The sequence below is a fragment of the Podarcis melisellensis genome (genome assembly GCF_964234715.1).
Source record: "Podarcis melisellensis genome assembly, chromosome: 3".
Classification (NCBI taxonomy): Eukaryota; Metazoa; Chordata; class Lepidosauria; order Squamata; family Lacertidae; genus Podarcis; species Podarcis melisellensis.
The window spans coordinates 65,920,114-65,938,018 of NC_138530.1; the positions used below are offsets into that span (position 1 = coordinate 65,920,114).

Consider the following 17,905-nt stretch of genomic DNA (forward strand, 5'->3'; position numbering starts at 1 on the left):
TAAATACATGCAAACCAAGCCTAAGGATAGTCCTTGACTCGAGGGCTTGCAAATTGATATTAAAAAGGCATGTCATAAATTGGGGAAAAGGTCAGAGATGGATAATAAGTTTGCAATGTAGGAAAGTGGGAATGAGTTTGCTGTAGGGGAATCTCAGGTTCACTTTTATTTTGCTCATTCAGTATCATTTGCCAAATTCAGAAATCTGTGGTATATCTAGAAGTTCCCTCTTATGAGGATTATATCATTGTTATCTCTGGCCACTGGTTTAGTTCATGGTTTGCCAATGTGGCAACTGCAGGCACACATATGCCCAGAGAGGCCTTTCCAGGGCCCACAGTCTTCCCTCTCACGCTGAAATTAGCCTTGAAAGAAGCCTTTCTTCGTCATCAGAAAGCTTTTTCTTCAAGCCTAGTTGTGGTATGGGGTATTTTGTGAAGTTGCAGCCAGAGTGTGTGTGGTGTTCATAACAGTTGCTGTAGTTTGCAGACATGTCCATAGGACCAGAAAGGTTGGAGACCACTGATCCAAGCTCTAACTGTATTGCATTGCATCCCCTTTTAATAGCCTAATTGCGATGTAGTATTTTTGTAGTGTTGTTAACAGATTTCTTTTTACCATGCTTCACTACAGCTCATCAGTTTTGTCTTCTTTGGATCACCCTTCAACTTTAACTCCGACCTGACTTTCAACACACACTTAGATTTGTTACTAGCCTACTGTTCTAAGGCTGTGATCTAATTTGAAACCCATCAAACATGTGCAATATCAGGCTGCAAATCTTCTTTTCTCTCCATCTCTTCCTTGGCTTTCAGTATTTACTATGGCCATTTTCTGCAGGATTCCTCTGCTGTTTGGTGGTTTTCAAGTTTAAACCATTTTGGAAGCAAAGAGAAGAGAGCCAGATTGTATTCCTGCTTTCTCTATAGAAACAATAGCATTATTGTATAGCAATAATGTAGCAATAAATAATGTAGCAATATATTCCTGTAGGATTTAAAATATATATATACTCCCACCCCCTTTTTTTAAAAAATAAAACACTGTACATTTGAATGTGTTGAAAACAATTACCTAGATATACTGGGCATATTACTTCAAATCTCCAAATAAAATTTCTTCCCAACTCCAGGTTTGTTTGTTTTGTACCATACATGGCAAATACAGAGTGAAGGATACAAGGTGAATGGTACTTACTCCTGTTATGTAGCGAGGTCTATACTGGATGGTTCCAAATAAGCCAAGTATGACTATAATAATGTGTACAAAATTTGCCAGGATTGGTGCCCACTGATAACCAAGGAAATCAAATATCTGTCTCTCCAGCACACATACCTAGGATTAAACAGCAACAATGATTTGATTAGAATAGCTCATGAGAAAAAATAGAGGCTTTGGAAAGCATTTCCCTCTTCACTTACCACCACTAGAAACATAACATTGCCTCACTAGATATATGGTTCAGGAAGCGGGGGGGGGGGGGCGGTTTGGAATGACTTTGCAACAATTCACTCCTTCTGTTTTACTGAAAACAGCATTTCTGTGACAGTCCATTGAGTTATAATCCGATAGCAAAAATATTCACAAGGACAATTTTGCCAAGATATTATTCCCATTCAAGGAGATGCTTTAGTTGAAGCAGGTACAGCATGACTGCATCTGTCATTTATTACTGTTATTACTGACAGGCTCTCTATCACCAGCTGGTTTGGAAGTCCAAGCCAAGTTAAAGACACAGCTACCCCATCGTTCCCCTCTATTTGCACCAACTCATCCTTTCTCTTAGCCTTTGCTTCAGATACATTTCTTATAAATTTCTTATAACCAAGAGATATGTGTGTATTGTTTAAACATGTGTGTGTATCTCTATCTATCTATCTATCATCTATCTATCTATCTATCTATCTATCTATCTATCTATCTATCATCTATCTATCTATATCTATCATCTATCTATCTCTCTATCATCTATCTCTCTATCATCCATCTCTCTCTCTCTCTCTCTCTCTCTCTCTCTCTCTCTCTCTCATCTATCTATCTATCTATCTATCTATCTATCTATCTATCTATCTATCTCTATCGATCATCCATCATCTATCTATCTATCTATCTATCTATCTATCTATCTATCTATCTATCTATCTATCTATCTATCATCATCTCTATCTATCTATCTATCTATCTATCTATCATCTATCTATATCTATCTATCTAATCTATCATCTTCTATCATCTATCTATCTATCTATCATCTATCTATCTATCTATCTATCTATCTATCTATCTATCTATCTATCTATCTATCATCTATCTATCTATCTACTATCATCTATCATCTATCATCATCATCTATCTATCTATCTATCTATCTATCTATCTATCTATCTATCTAATCTATCTCATCTATCATCTATCTATCTATCATCTCTATATCTCTATATCTCTCTCTATATATCTATATATCTATATATATCACATCACATACAAATCTACCCTTTTGGAGCTACTTTCCATCACACTTTTCACCTACTTGGGTTATTAAAACTAGGGATAGAACCAGGGAATAAATCAATGTCATCATGGGACAGGACAAAATTCCATTCCACCCTGTTTCCATGTGGGTTGTTCAGGACAGGTTTCCAAAGTATATATCCTTTAAAATCTGCACAGAAGTTGTTTAAATGAAAAAAACAAAGTGGAAAAAAAGTTTGTTTTATAAAATTTATATACTGCTTGGTTGTAAAACAATAACAACTCTCATACCACTTACGAGGTGGTCTAAGTTGTGAGCTCTCACAAGGTGATCTGGGGGCTGTCTGCCTAATCATGTTGTTTTTAAAAAGCGATTTCATCCAGCTGTGTACAGCTAGCCTAAAAAGTGGTTTGTTGCCATGCAGATTGAAATCACCGTAGTAAGGCCTGCTGGAAGTTACAGAATTTGATCACCTACCATCGCTCTCAGGGGAAATCGTAAAATGCTTAAAATGTGTGTAAAGTACATACATCTTTTTACATACATTTTACTATTTTACATTGAATTCCCCCCTTGAGTCTTGGGGGGGGGCATTAATTTTTTTAAAAAAGTAAAATATGTCCAGTTCCCCTTAAGAGCAAAGGTGCATCAATAAGACAAAAAGAAATGCTCTTTTTAAAACATGCTGCCAGATTTAACACTTTTCTTGTGCAGATCAAATCACAGCTGATGTTAACTGCTGCATGATAGAAAAGGTGATTGGGGAGAAATTCCTTTCAGTTCATATTTAAAGTTCAACCTCCTTCATCTGCACTTTTCTGAAACAACAGGCAAACAATAGACAGCCATCCCTTGAAATTCACACTTTTCTGAATTTTGCAATGGATTTCGCCAACCAACCAGTGTATACAAAAATGTATCTATTAAGGCAGGGGTGCACCATCTGTGGCCCTCCAGATGTTTCTGGACTACAACTCCCAGCCAGCATAGCCAGTGATCATGGATGATGGGAGTTGTAGTCCAACAACCATCTGGAGGTTCGCAGGTTGTGCCCCCCTGTACTAAGGTAAAAGTATGCATATGATAGTGAAAATAATGTTTTAGGGAATATTGCTTTGCAATACTGCATATTAGACAAAAGTGAATAAAAACATGTGCTTATTAGGAGAAATTTGCACTAAAATGCACAGAGACTCTTTAAAAAAATAAATTAATTGCAGACTGATGGAAATGTGGAGAACTCGAGGTTGGGGGGAAATGAGAACCTGAGAAAACCAAATCTGACAAATTTGCCCATCTCTAAGTTCAAAAAGTGTGCTTAATACATTCATCCTTGAAACGGCACCAAACTCTGGAAGACTCCAGAAACTGCTTTTCTGCAAAATGTCAAGCAATGCTCAATGCACTGATTTTGACCAATCAAACACTGTTTGTCATACATCTGGATGTATACATCAAGTCCCAACTCCATAACAGACAGCATCAATCCATCAGTGGGAGCTACAGTTTAGCTATGAATGGACATCACAATGGACATTCACCAACATTCTACCTTCTGTCTTATTTTCAGCTGCTCTGTATAGAAGGAACCTCTTATCCATACTGAGTCGGAGGGTGCTTGAAATGAAATTTATTCCAGGTCCAAAACATATTGGAACAAATCATTCACTGAGGCCCTGTTTTTAGCAGCAATTATCACCAAATACATGGGGCACTGTAGTGGATCCTGTGGATTCTCTGAACTGATAAGAGAGAGAGAGGTGATGATTTCCTAATAATCTTGAGAAAATGCAGTGGTGGAGTGCTCCTAAAGAGGGGCTCTTGCTTCAGATTGTATAAAAACATCTTCATGTGGTACTTTTGGACCCAACTGCAGAGTGGAGAATAAACACAAACATCACCATTTCTGAATGGATTACATGAGAATCAATTTTGGCTTTTGAGGGCAAATATTCAGCAGCAGACTGATAAGAATTAGTTTCCTCCAGAGAGTTTGATTGGTTATGTCCTTGAATGCCTTTCTAAATTAAAATAAAATCAGTAAACAAAATTAATTATTCTGGTGATACTTAATCTCAGGCCCCAATATTAACTTTTAAATTAACTAAGGTACCCGCATGACATAAATGCCTAATTCAATTGATCCATTGTCTCTTATGTGCAAGGTAGATATATTCACAGTGTATTTCTGGGCTTTTTTTTTTTTTGCTCCCCCCCCCTTACTTTTTAGAAGGAACATCTTCCCCATCTTCTTTCTTTGAAGTTTTTGTGCTCTGAATTTATAGTCAAACGACATGATCAGCAATTCCACTTGATGTCTGTTGCTTGACTATGGCTACATTCCTATACATGGTTACCTGAACTATATTCCATTGAACTCAATAGGGCTTACTTCTGAGTAGACATGAATAGATCTGCACTGTATATAACTTCAGAGGTTTGAGAGCAAACTTACAGCATATGCAAAAATCCAGTATAGCAATGAGAAGAGCTTTAGCCTAGTCTTCTCCAAAACACAGTAGTTATGTGAAAGGATGTTTATTATTACTATTTTGTATCAGGGAGCAACCAAGTCTTCAGTTCTCCAATTATAGTCTGATGTGGTGTTGTCTAACTGCTGATCATCATGTGAACTTGCTGATCATGTGTTTCACTTCTTAAACACAATTAATGCAGAAAAAAATTACAGTGACCATTGATCAAAATGTTTACATTTGTGGTTCACATTCCCATCCCAGAGATGTACTTTACTGAAGACATTTATTAAAAGAGTTATAATAATCAACTTAGAAATAACTGCTTATTTCAGCAGTGTGTTATGACAAGGTGGAGAGATAAGCCTGTCACAACTGGTGTGGAGGAAGAGAGCAGGTAATAGTACCTTATTCACTTTTCCCACACTACTTATGACACATCTATTTTTCCACCCTCCTGCTCTCAGAGATGCCTTTTCTTCTAAGCTGAAAAGCCCTGAACATGCTAGAATTTCCTTCCAAATATTTTTTTTCATGCTTCCAATTATTTTGATGGTCCTTCTATGTATCTTTTATGGTTCAGTCATACCTTTCTATAGTAGGTAAACAGCTTTCTCGGCATTCTTGAATGAGACAGCACATTTCCCCCCTCCCTTTCACAGTAAATAATAATAATAATAATAGTAATAATAAAGTAGAAAATTATTGGGTGGAGTTGATGGGGGTTAAGCCCAGCACCATACAGATAACTGGGCCTTTTTGTGATGACTTCTAAACACATTTCCCCAGAACAACATATTGTTCAAATCTCTGTATTTCATTCTGGTTGCTCAGTTTGCTCTCCTAATTTTTTGCACCCCCACCCCCATCCCCAGAATTTTATAGACCAGTAATGTGCATATTGTATCTATTTTATTACCAAGGTTGTGAGGTAGAAACCTAATAGGAAAACAACATGGGTAAGTAAATAATGCATTGAGTTATTAAATTAAAAATGTATCCACTGACTTAAGTTTTCAAGATGACAATTCCATAAGAGTAAACTGGCTAGATGGTATGTGTACTGAGAGGAAAGTGGTTTTCCTAGTGGCTGCTAATTACTGCCCAAAATACACTTTCCTTTTTAAAATATACTACAATAAATGTGGGTACTAGGGATTTCTGAAGTTAAAGTTTATCTGGTCACAATGTGCAGTGTTGTCATTGATGGAAACTTCACATGCTGAACTTTTCTGTATCTTGCATCACTTGTTGATCTCTCTTTGGATTGCTCTGTTTGGACTATCATATACTATTGGATTTGTTCTTAAGTTGCTATTTGTACTTATCCCATCTTTCTGGTGAACCTAGCAGAGTATGATTAGCCAGGATTTTGGGAATGGGTTGTATGTTTAGGTATGAGGCAATGTTTTTAAAAGTACCATTCCAAGGATGACTAATCTCTGTAATCACATGACCCTTCAAGGCAAAACAACAGTTTTCACTTCAGAAATGGAGAGTACTAAAATAGTACTCAACAGACAATTATAGCTGCAATCCTATACCTTTCTACCTGGCAGTAAATCCCAGTCAACTCAGTGGGACTTATTTCTAAGGAGATATGCACAGAATCACACTAAGTTGTTTTTCAGTTGCACTGTTGGAGGAATATAAAACAACTTTGCCAAAGGAAAGGAATAATGGGACATCTGTATAATGCAATGGGTTGTGACAACTTACTGAGAGTTATAAAGTCTAGGGCAGAAAGTTAAGAAGCAGGTAACAATGTACTGTGTTCAACTAAATAATTGTGGAAGCAGAATGACCTCCTCTTGTGCAACAGGATTTCCCACCTCTGCTCCCCACATGTGCCTTGCACCAATCCCAAATTGCTCTAGAAGGTTGGTGGGGGACCCAAACTGTTAACTGAAATGCAATGAAAGGGTTGAAAATTTGATCACCGCAAGGACAAGAGGTTGCTTCAAGAAATTGAGAACTGCTTCAAGAAAATGGAAGATATATTATATGGACAGGCAGGAAAGATCTGTTTCAGGAACAAAGTATTTAAGTCCAATCAGAATTCACTATATGAAGACAAAAATCAAATATAACCAAATGTGCAATATTGAACAAGAAAGAAAAAAATGCTGAGAGATATAGCCATAAATACAAGGAAAGGGGGCAATCACTACAGAAGGTTTTAACACTGAAACATTGCCAATAATCTTTATTTGTATAATTAGCTTATTGGCAGTGGGAAAGACTGGCACCAATCAGATATCAGCAACTGTAACTACAGAACAGCTTGTTCAGTACTACAGATGCTTAGCGAAGTTTATGAACAGCTCCTCAATAGCCCCTACAGCAAAAACCACTCACTAGGTGCCACCAGAAACTTGAATGCATATGAAATGTGGTTCTTTCTGAAAGAAATTATAGCAAGGGCTGGACTTATCAACTGATTGGAATCAATATGGGTTCCCTTCAGGCACTAAAAGAATGCTGGAAATAATGCTTTAGCTTTCAACTCAAGGTAGATGCTTGACAAATAAAAAATAAAAAATCTGAGCTACTAAACCTATGCATTCAATTTCAGCAAACCTTAACATTGTTTTTTAGATGGCACTTGACACCTGTCACACATACATCTCAAAACCGACTTATTTACACGTGATAAATTTACACAAGGTGGAAAGATTCTGGTGCCAGGTGCTTGATTTCTCACCTAAATGTTCTTGTGATTCCACCCATTGCACTTTTAAATATCAGAGATGGGCAAAATCTTGATTGTAAGAATAAAGACGTAATCCACTTCCTCTTACTGGTGCCTAGATTAACCATTACAAGATTCTGGAAATATTAGGAAAATGCCCCTTTATAATATTGGCATGATAAAGTCTGGTTTGGGGCTTTATCTGAAAAGCTAACCCAAAATATACATATACATAAAGGAATAACAAAAAAGGTACTTTTTGATGTGGTGTGATTTTATCAAATTTATTAATGAAAACTGGAGGTTCCAGTAACCGTCACTTAATATGTGGGTATATGGAATGGTTTATAGCTGAAATAGACTTTCTATGCCTTAACTACATTTGCTAAAGCCTGTAAAGAAGATGAAGCAGTTAAAAAGAACTCTGATGCTTAATCTATAATTTGTTTTCCTTTCCTTCTTTTCTTTTTCTTGTTTGGACTGTAAAGTATTGGGTGGCTAATTTGTTTTGAATATTTTGTAATGTCGGTTCACGCACACACACATTTTCAAAATCAATACAAATTATATTTAAGCAGAGAGAGAATGCAAGAAAGACTTTGATTTAGAAAATTTTTCGGAGGCCCAGGGTGGCTGCATTAAAGTTGTTAAATTAGGCTGCCAGAAGAACCTGGGGTAGATTTTTGGGAGACTTGTGATCTTTGATTCTGAATGGTAGGATGTGACATATTGATGTTCCACACGTGTAAAAAGCGTAAGACCACCATCCTCTGAGAATTCTTTAAAACTTCACCCACATCCTGAAAGTTTCTGAATACCCCTTTAGTGAGGGACAAGTGGTCCTGCAAATGAAGAGAGGCTATTCAGGCTACATTTAGTATGTATGGATACTTGAGTTACCAACTTGATATGCAGGGACAAGATTAATATCAATGTGTTTTAGAAGACAGTCTGAACTGCATACTATCTAGCATTCGCTGACACAGAGTACCAAGATTTATATCAATCTATTATAAAAATAGCATCTTGAGAAAGCTAGCCATGTGAAAACTGTTCTGTGTTAGATGTTCAATATTGCTTATTTGCAATTTCCATGCTACAAACTTGCAGTGCGTAATATAATCTTTGAGATGCAGTGAACTAGTAGTCTCCATACCATATTTGATTTCCTGTTCATTAACAACTGCAATAACAAGCCAAGCACAAATCTAATGAGACACTGTTGCATTCTACACATCCTAGGAAACAGATTGAATCTTTAAAGTTACTGCAAGTGACAAATATAAAAAAATATGAAATTCTATCAAGATATGATGTTACTTATTATTTTTATAATATGAAATGTCCTGCTCACACCTCTAGTATTTATTTTTGGTAAAATATTTTTCATTCATGAAAAAATTAAATGGAGGTAAATTTAACCCTAAAGGAAAGAGATTATATAAAAACTAACATTTATACATGTTGTATATGTCAAACAGGATGCCCTTTAACCAAATTAAATGTAGAGATTTGTATGCGAAAAGGTATATTGTTGTATATATTAAACATTTATTATAAAATTGACCATGGGTGGGATTCACCTAACCTGCTGCATAAGTGAAAGTCCTGTATAAGGACTCCTGCTAGCACAATGTGCTGCTGGATTTTGTCATGCATTTAACAAAGGATGCTGTATGGGTAAAGGGTAAAAACCTGACACAGGGCTTCATATGCAGTGATCTGTGCTGGACTGATTTTGCGCAGGATTCTCCTAAACAATAATATGAATAGCCAGCTCTGACAATGATGATCACCTGGTGTGTGTATGAGAGAGAGAAGTTAGACAGACACCCCCATAGGTCATCTACAATGTCTAGCCAGGCTATGCACAATCATCTGTTCAGTTGATATTATATATCCTGCTTGCTGCTGCACTTTTTTTAAACCAGTGTCCATTGGATAAGGCTAGAAGAACAGCATTAAATTTATACACTGTCAATCATTTTCCAACCACGTCCTGCTAAACTATAAGAGAAAATAGAGGAAAATATGATTCCTCTTTAGCTTATACCATGGACTTTGTTCCTTGGCAGAAAATGCAAGCAAGTCCAGTGAAACAAGAGCTTGTAACACTGTCACAAATCACAGTTTTCCATACTACATTTGCCTTCTAATCCTCTCTTTCCCCACCCTCCGATTTGGTTTCTTTGCTTCAGTGCTCACAGCAATTCCCCTTGGAAGCAACAAATGCTGTAATCTAGTGTTGCTGCAAGCTATTCTCCAGAACAGTCCTGCCTCTGCCAAACAACTGCCATAATTCAAGTGGCACTTGCCAGGGTTCTAACGCAGAGATGTTGCTATTTCAGTACTCTGTCCTTTTTTCTGTTGGCCATATCTCATATCCCTATCTGATCCAATAGGGTTATCACCTTGCTGACTTGATGAGGTCCAGAAACTCAGCAGTAATTATTATGCTGGCAATGTGGGATGCAGCCAACAATTCAGTGGCAGGGTTTTTAATGCTGCCTGTCGAAAACAGCAGAATCTGCTAATTTGTTGCACTGAATATTTGTTGTATGCAATAATCATGAGCCTTGTCACAGGCTATGAAAGGCAAATTAAACTGTCTGCGTCTGACTATTCTGCAGTGCCTATCAGGAAAAAAGTGAGCTGAAAATTTCAGGTTAGCCACTTAAATTTGTTCATTTTGAGTACTCTGGCTTGTTAGCTAATGACCCTCTTTGAATGGTAAGAAGCAATTATCTATGCAATCATGACCTGCAAAAAGCTAGGTGTTTACAATTGTTTTTGACCCATTTAACATGGATTAGTCTAGGAGAAGAAAGCTATGAGGGAAATCTAATGTTCCATTTAAGTTCGTAAGCAACAGAAATTCTCAGCAGTTGGTAGCAATATAAAAATACACTGAATGCCATTGAGTTGCTGCTTTTTTGCTTAAATGACCATATCAATGAAAACGCTAAATTAGGTGTGCTAGCCAATTTGAACATATTTCTAACATACATTCTTCATGGCAATATTGCTAATTAAAAACAAAATGTACCAATAAAAAGGTAATTCTTCAGCCTTTAATGACCTAAATGAGAAAATATGCAATTCAGTATTCTGTGCCAGATTTCAATAAACCAGATTCCACATACCCTTGGATAAATGATAATTATTCTGAAAGATGCAGAGCTCAAAGATCTAAATATCATGTATCAGAGACAACCAGAACTAGAACCAGGTGGCTTCAAATTGGAGCAGAACATTAAAGGTTGCAGAATGCTATTATACCTCAGGTTCTAGCATAGCTTCATCTACCCAAGCATTGCCTGCTTCCCTCTGGCCTTGCCATAATTGGTTTCAGGTAACTCTGATTCTTTGCACAGGGAAGACCATTATCAGCCACAATTTATGAATCTATAGGTGCTTTCTAAGTAGCTACCTTTCCCAGTTTCCCTGCCTAGTGCTCTAATCTCTCTCTACCTGCTGTCCAGCCCCACCACTGCATTTGGCTCTAATCTCATCTCTGTCTGCTGAGAATGGCAGCTTGCCTGCTGGTTAATAGAGAGTGGAGGTTGCAGCCTGGTGCAGCAGTGACGTGATCTTCTGGCTTCAGCGCAGCCAGGGGAGGTTCTCACTTGCTCTTCCGCTGGCTGTGCTGGCTCCTGAGGCCCACCTGTGGTTGTGGCCAAATGTGGACGAGCTTGATAGTGCAGTTTAGGGAGTGGACCAGAGGAGGAATGTCTTCCTTCTGGTCCACTCCCTGGCCATAAAAGCCAGCCATGCATAACCCTTGGCCTCAGTTGGCACTAGAGACATTGGGTTAGATTCTTAATCTAGGTGGATGGTGGGGAGGGGTCAGGACACCCCTCCAGTCCAAGGAATCAAGGTATCCCATTAAAGGGATCCACAGGGAGGTGCTGTCCAGACACCCAGACAGGGGCTGATGGCCCCCTCATTGTACGTCATAGGGCTATCCTGAACCTTGGTTAATCCTACCAAATGATCTACCAGCAGACAAGATGGTTGATTCAGAATACACACCCAATGCTTGTGCCAAAATCTGCTGACATCTGTAATCAATAAAGTTGTGGCTTGTTTAAACCCCAAGTGGCTGTCCTGTGCTTATAGCACTTCATTGTGCCTCAGCCCACTCCCTGCAGCTTCCCACAACTTTACCTTCCTGGCTGTTCATGTCCCAACACTGACAAAATGTTTGAGGCTATAATGGATATGAACAGTAATTAAACCATTTGCACTACAGGAGTATTCTTGGATTTGCCCATTTCAGGGTTGCCCCCTAATACTCAGGGCTTTGCTGTTTGTCCACTTCTTAAATTAAGTGGAATACAGATTCATGCATGGATTGAGAGTGTTCGGCTTCCTAGCAGGTCTAGTTATCCCTATTGATTTTTAATAGGTTTTAGGCACTGAAGCACTGTGTGTTTGCCATTGACAATCTAACCAAGAATCAATTAAGTTAATTGAGTCAGGTCACCCAAGTAACTGAGTGGTAGAGCCTGGGGAAAAACCTATTTCTAAGACTTATCTGTAAAAAAAAGATGCTTTGGCATGGCTTTCTGTGAAATAAAACCCAGTTTATTCACCTATGAAAGTACTGCATTATTTTCTAAGTCAGTGTCATTCAGGCTACTCCAGGAAACAGTTTTCTCAGTGTATTAATCTAATTTTTTGCATGTTTGCAGAAAGTCTAAGATATCATGCCATCACAAATTATTGACATGTAAGCAGCATAGGAGTGAAACCACACGCAGGATCAGTGCAGACATATTGAACTGCTTCACACATAACATTAAGCCAAACCATAGCTCAGCATGAATGCGTGAGTGAGAGCGTTACTTTCTAGAGGATATCATAGCTGCTGTGCTTCTCTCCTAGTCCTCCTCCTGCTGTGCTATAGTGAGCTAAACCATGGTTTGGCTTAGTATGTCATCTGCACCTGGGCTCATGGTTTGTCTTGAGAAGCCAAATAATAAATTTGTATACCTCAAAAACAAAAGAAACAAACAAAAACCCTTGGCCACAGCTCTACAAACCCCGAGCCTGGATTTAGATGACATGCTAAGCCAAACCAACCACACATTTCTGCTAAACCATAGTCTGATTTAGTGTCTAGTACAAAGCAATTCAATGCCTCCTCCTTCACCATGGTTAAAAGATTGAGAGCCTGTCATGATAACTTCCCCCGCTCCTTTCACCCCCCTCTCCCAGAGCTATTGGAAATATCAGCACCATTTTTAATCATGCTTACTGCTAACCATTCCCATTTCCTATCAAAGTTCCTGTTTCCTATTATGATTTAAAGATCATTTCAGAAATCCTTTAGATATCACAGTCAATTTTGTGGACTACTTTTATGGTTTTATTTCCCAGTTCTGGTGACACATTGATGAATCAAGCTATGTGGGCCCTTCAAACCTTATTACTAGGCTATTGTGGAGGGGGGGGGAATGCTGCTTTTCTTATATTTTAGGGAACCACAGAGTACAGTTAAATGGGGAACCTTGGTTAGCATTAACTATGGCAAAGGATGATTGCTGAATTTCCTGTACACCATCGAAATTAATATGATTTTTGTGTGTGTTTTTAAAATGCCCCTGTTGTGAATTTATTCTGTTTTAATAGGGCTTTTCAGCTGCTGAGCACTAAATGCCAAGGCACCATGAAGAGTGTATACCTAGGATACAATGTCACTCTAGAAAATAAATCAAAAATGTGTGTCATCACAAAGTCATGTCAGATTGATGAAGCATTATGGAAGTCAGAGCACCAGAAGAGAAATGATTTTTGGCATTTTGAAGTGTGCAGTTTGAGGAGAAAGGGTATCTTTTAGCAAATCCTGGATAGGAACAAATGTGGAAAGCCAGATGGAAAATTCCATGGAGTGCTTTATCGGCCACCTGCCATCCTCTAAAAGTGGTCAGTAATGAACCCACTACTTATTAAGTTTCAGGGTGAAAGACTGGTGGGTGAGCAGGCTGCTTTAGGGTAATGATGCATATGCAGTGGGTGTGATACAGTAGAGTCACAGACAGCATTTTTAGAAAGCTTCATCATACTGTACTAAATCAACTCATCATCAGTTAGCTTTTATGTTAAGAACGCTGCAGCATAGCAACTGAGCGAGAGCATCCATATATTAACTATTCTGTAGTCTACATTTCCTTTATATCACCACACCGGCCAACACTGTTTCCAAGTTGCAAGGACATCTGAAATTAAGGCAGCCTTCAAGCAATCTGTGATTCCCTGCTCCCAAGCCTTAAACTGTCAGTTTGTTTACTCCTGAGGTTTTGTATTTGGGGAACAGACTAGGCCTAAGGAAATGGGGGTGGGGGGAAGGTGTACATGCTGAAATTAAAACAAAGCAGAATGGACTATTAGAGCTAAGTTATATATGCTTATAGAGGCACTTCAAATTCCATACTGCACATGTGACACACAAAGTATGGAATTATAAAATTGCCATAGAAATGTCATACCAATTCTGGAAAACACCACAAATACATTATTGTCAGAGAATACCTCACCCATATATCCTTTAGCTGTGAAGTGTTGCTATGGTAGCCCAGTCCAGAATGGATGTAGAGAGCTTTAACAGCTTAGCATTGCGTGCTGTTATGAATGCATATTTTATCCTTGCATTTGAAATTTGTAGAATGGATTTTGGTGTCCTCCCTGTAATAAGTTGTGTGGAATCATTGTTTTGGGGTTATGTGTGAGGAGTTGTTTTTCATTGTTTTCATTGTATTGTGTTTTATATGCTCTAACCTCTCCCAGGGCCTTTTGGTGGGTTAAGAAACACCCTAAATAATAAAAATTAATAATCTATTAACAATCTAGAGTCTGCTGCCCCATTCAATTTAAACATCTCAAAGGAGATAGTATGTACTCCCATATAAATAAGTAATATTCTCTATTATCTACACTTAAAAATATTATCCCCAAATAACTGCCAAATTCAATTATTCATTATCATGGAGGGTGAAATGACATCCTGAAGCTGAACAAATTCTAATTCATTCTAGAATAGAAACATGTGAGGTAGTAAATTAACTCTTAAACATTTTTCTCCCCCTCTTGCTTGTCCATGAGTAAACATGGCCAGTCCTCCTGCCCCCTCACTTGTGACATTAGAATGTAGAGTGGCAAGAAATGGTTAGGACATGTCATCTCTTCCCCACTCCCTTCACTAACTAACTATGCACTAAAGGCAAAAAATGTTTGGTCTTTGGACATTATAGTTTGTCAAGTTCCAGGATAATTGATGCAACCAGTAAGTAAATATGGGGGAGGGGGAGGAGCACTATAGAAATTATTCAGGTGATATAAACTTATTGGATAGGGCCCAGATGTGCACAAGGGCAATTCAGATGCTCCTTTCCTTATTCGCCCATAAATGTCACCCTTGAAAGTCTGGCAACCTCTAAAGTGATATCTTAAAGTATACAAGGAATTTTAATGCGGGCGGGGCAGGGGGAGCACACATTCTAGATAAAGTACTTTAGGCATGCAACAAGGGCTTTTTGAACACCGACTGTTCGTTCTAAAGACCCATTCGCCTTTCTATATTCATCAATGAAAAACGAAGAAACAAAAAAGCTTTTCATCCTTTTGAGTTTCTTCAACATCCTTCACAAACACAAACATAAAGATTAAAATGCTTTGCTTTGCTGGGAACCACACCAAGACTTGAAGGTTTAGTAAAGCTGCTCTCTCCTGACATACCTGACTTATTCTATGACGCCTTCAATTATTCTGACTGTGATTCCTGGCCTTTGTAGAAAACAGAAGGCACAAAAGATAACTGATGTCTCTCCATCTGTTTCCTTAATAAATGCCCTCTGCAACAAAGAACCGGTGTTCAGGCAACAAAATAGAACTCACTTATCAAGCCTTACACCCCAGGCCACCAGAGAACCAAGCTGTGTTTTGATAAGGATTTCCTGGACAATGTGACAGAATTCTACCTCCTTCTCACAGGTATCATGGGTATCTGGAAAACAATGCCCCAACCTGAAAACGAAACCAAGTAACATTTAATTGGTTGTCGTACTTCATTTTTTGAAATCCTGTTTTTGTATTTTAAGAAATCATTTTTTATACATTTGAAAACAAGATGCTGTGCTATTTCCTAAAGCTTCAAATCAGAGCTAAACGAGAAAGAAAGAAAACCCTTTGGATATCAGGTAAATGTAAAGCAGCCTTCAATTTGCAATCAGAAAATCCACCAGTGATTACTGTGACGCAATACTCAAGGTCTGCTATTAGGTGTGCCACTCAGTTGCCCCCCCCCCCAAGTATAAAACCAACAGCTGTAGGAAATTTTGAAATGTACTCACATTTCAGAGAGGCCAACAGACCCATAACTAACTGCACATTTGTTCTGGTAAGATTAGAAAAGATGTTCTGTTATAGATAAAGGCTTATTTCTTAAAATGCTTTCCTAAGAAAATTGATCGTTTTCCTCCCTTTACTTGCACACCCAAAGGGTGACTTTTAATATTTGAAAATGTTCTGGTTGCTTCTGGAGAAAATCCTTTTCTAAAGCTGCTCCATATGTAGAAATGTAAAAATGCAAGTTGTGCAAGTCATATTAGATTATACCTAGCTTTTTTTTTAACAGAATAAATAGAAATAAGGCTGGCAGCTATGTTACAGCAGATAAACAAGGTCACAGGGCTCACCAAAAACTCCTGCTACCCATTTTTGCGTTGATGTTGCATCATCTGGAAATGTTTGATCACACTTGGATGAGCAAGCCAGAATTCATCATGGAATCTGGTGAGGCCATCTTAAATTTCCCTACTGAATTATGGAATTTGCAGAAAAACTATTTATCCCCGGTAACTATGCAATCTACAATGTTGGAGACTAAGAATGTGGAAGTAACTACAGCTCATTGCAAACCATTTTGTTTCAGGTAAGTGGGGCCTCAGTTACTGTTAATGAATATGCTCATACACTTACATGGCTGTGACTTCCTACTGCAGCCAAGCATAGCTGTCACAATCCTTTTTAATTGAAGAAAGATTATCAATTTTATTCATTTATTCACTATAAACATCCCTGTGTGGTTTTTTTTTAGACTGCATAACTAAGCTACACTCTTGTGTTCTAGAGATAGTTCACAAGGCTCTGGAAGATTGCCCAGGACACCTCCCTTCAATACTTTGGGGTGGGGGTAGTGGGGGGAGAGAGGGGGAACACTGGATTTACTTTCCCAAAGCTCCAAACTCCAAACATGTCATGCAGAACAATCCACTCTCATATCTTCCACTTGCCACACTCTTGCCCACCTGGAGGTAATTTTGAGGGTGCTTGAGGTGAAAGAGAGGGAGGAAAGTCCCATTGCGGAATATCGCCATTGGTCCAAATTGTCTGTTTGAATGTGTTTTCCTGAAAGGAACTGCAAAGACACAATTCTACAATGAAGCTCTTCTGATCCAAACAACTTTAGCCTCCTGTTATTTACTGTCTCAATTGAAGTTTTTTGCAAGATAAACTGTATGTGTTTGAATTGGTTACATTTATAATATTTGAGAAAGATACCCACTGCTACTTTATATATACACTGATGATAGTAATTTTAGACTAAACTCGTCAGCCGCCTAAGAAAATGTATGACTATGGAGGGAGGAGTTCTCAAAAATAAGTGGTGGTTTTCCAGAAAACACTGCCCCAGAGGTATATTTGCAGATATTCAAGCAAAGTGCAACTTAGGTCTTTGTAGGAATGATGGAAGAAATGGCACTGCAGTGAGCCAGAATGAATAATATTACCCAGCTATTATTTTTTAGCTACTGATATCTGTGCCAAGGGGTCCAACATTAATTCAGTACAAAGGCTAAGATACCAAGCAGGTTTCATCAATCAAAGAGTAATGAAAGCTAAAGAATATGCCACATAGTAAGTGCATCAGTGGTACACATATTTATGATATTTTATCTTACCAGAATGTAATTTTATTAGATACATATTTCACAAAGAAAATGAGAGTTTAAAATAGATGTACAAAAGATTCATACCGCCGATGATAAATATTATCTCATAACTATTACATTAATACAGCTTGGCAAAGGACTGAATATTTTTCTATGGAAAAGAAAGGAAGATTTAAATACAGACTAACACAGAGACTACAGTTGCTATTGCTGCTCAATTTGCCACACATAATTCTAAAGCAATCCCATTGACTTTGGCAGTGCTACTCTAGGGTAAATGTTAAGACTGGTAAGGATTTGAGATTTATGGCAG

At 38.0% G+C, this 17,905-nt stretch overlaps 1 protein-coding gene across 5 annotated transcripts in view; it reads right to left on the reverse strand.

Annotated features, from left to right (window-relative positions):
• The window catches only part of NKAIN2 (sodium/potassium transporting ATPase interacting 2), a gene marked incomplete at its 3' end in the record, with an annotated part of 446,408 nt that overhangs the window by 226,283 nt on the left and 202,220 nt on the right, over positions 1 to 17,905 (reverse strand). For 4 of the 5 annotated variants that reach the window (XM_081905477.1, XM_081905479.1, XM_081905478.1 and 1 more), the window contains exon 2: positions 1,198 to 1,335. The exons of the other annotated variant lie outside the window; for it this stretch is intronic. In XM_081905477.1, the coding sequence (XP_081761603.1) occupies positions 1,198 to 1,335 (138 nt within the window). The remainder of the gene's footprint in view (positions 1 to 1,197; positions 1,336 to 17,905) is intronic. 5 annotated transcript variants of the gene reach the window in all.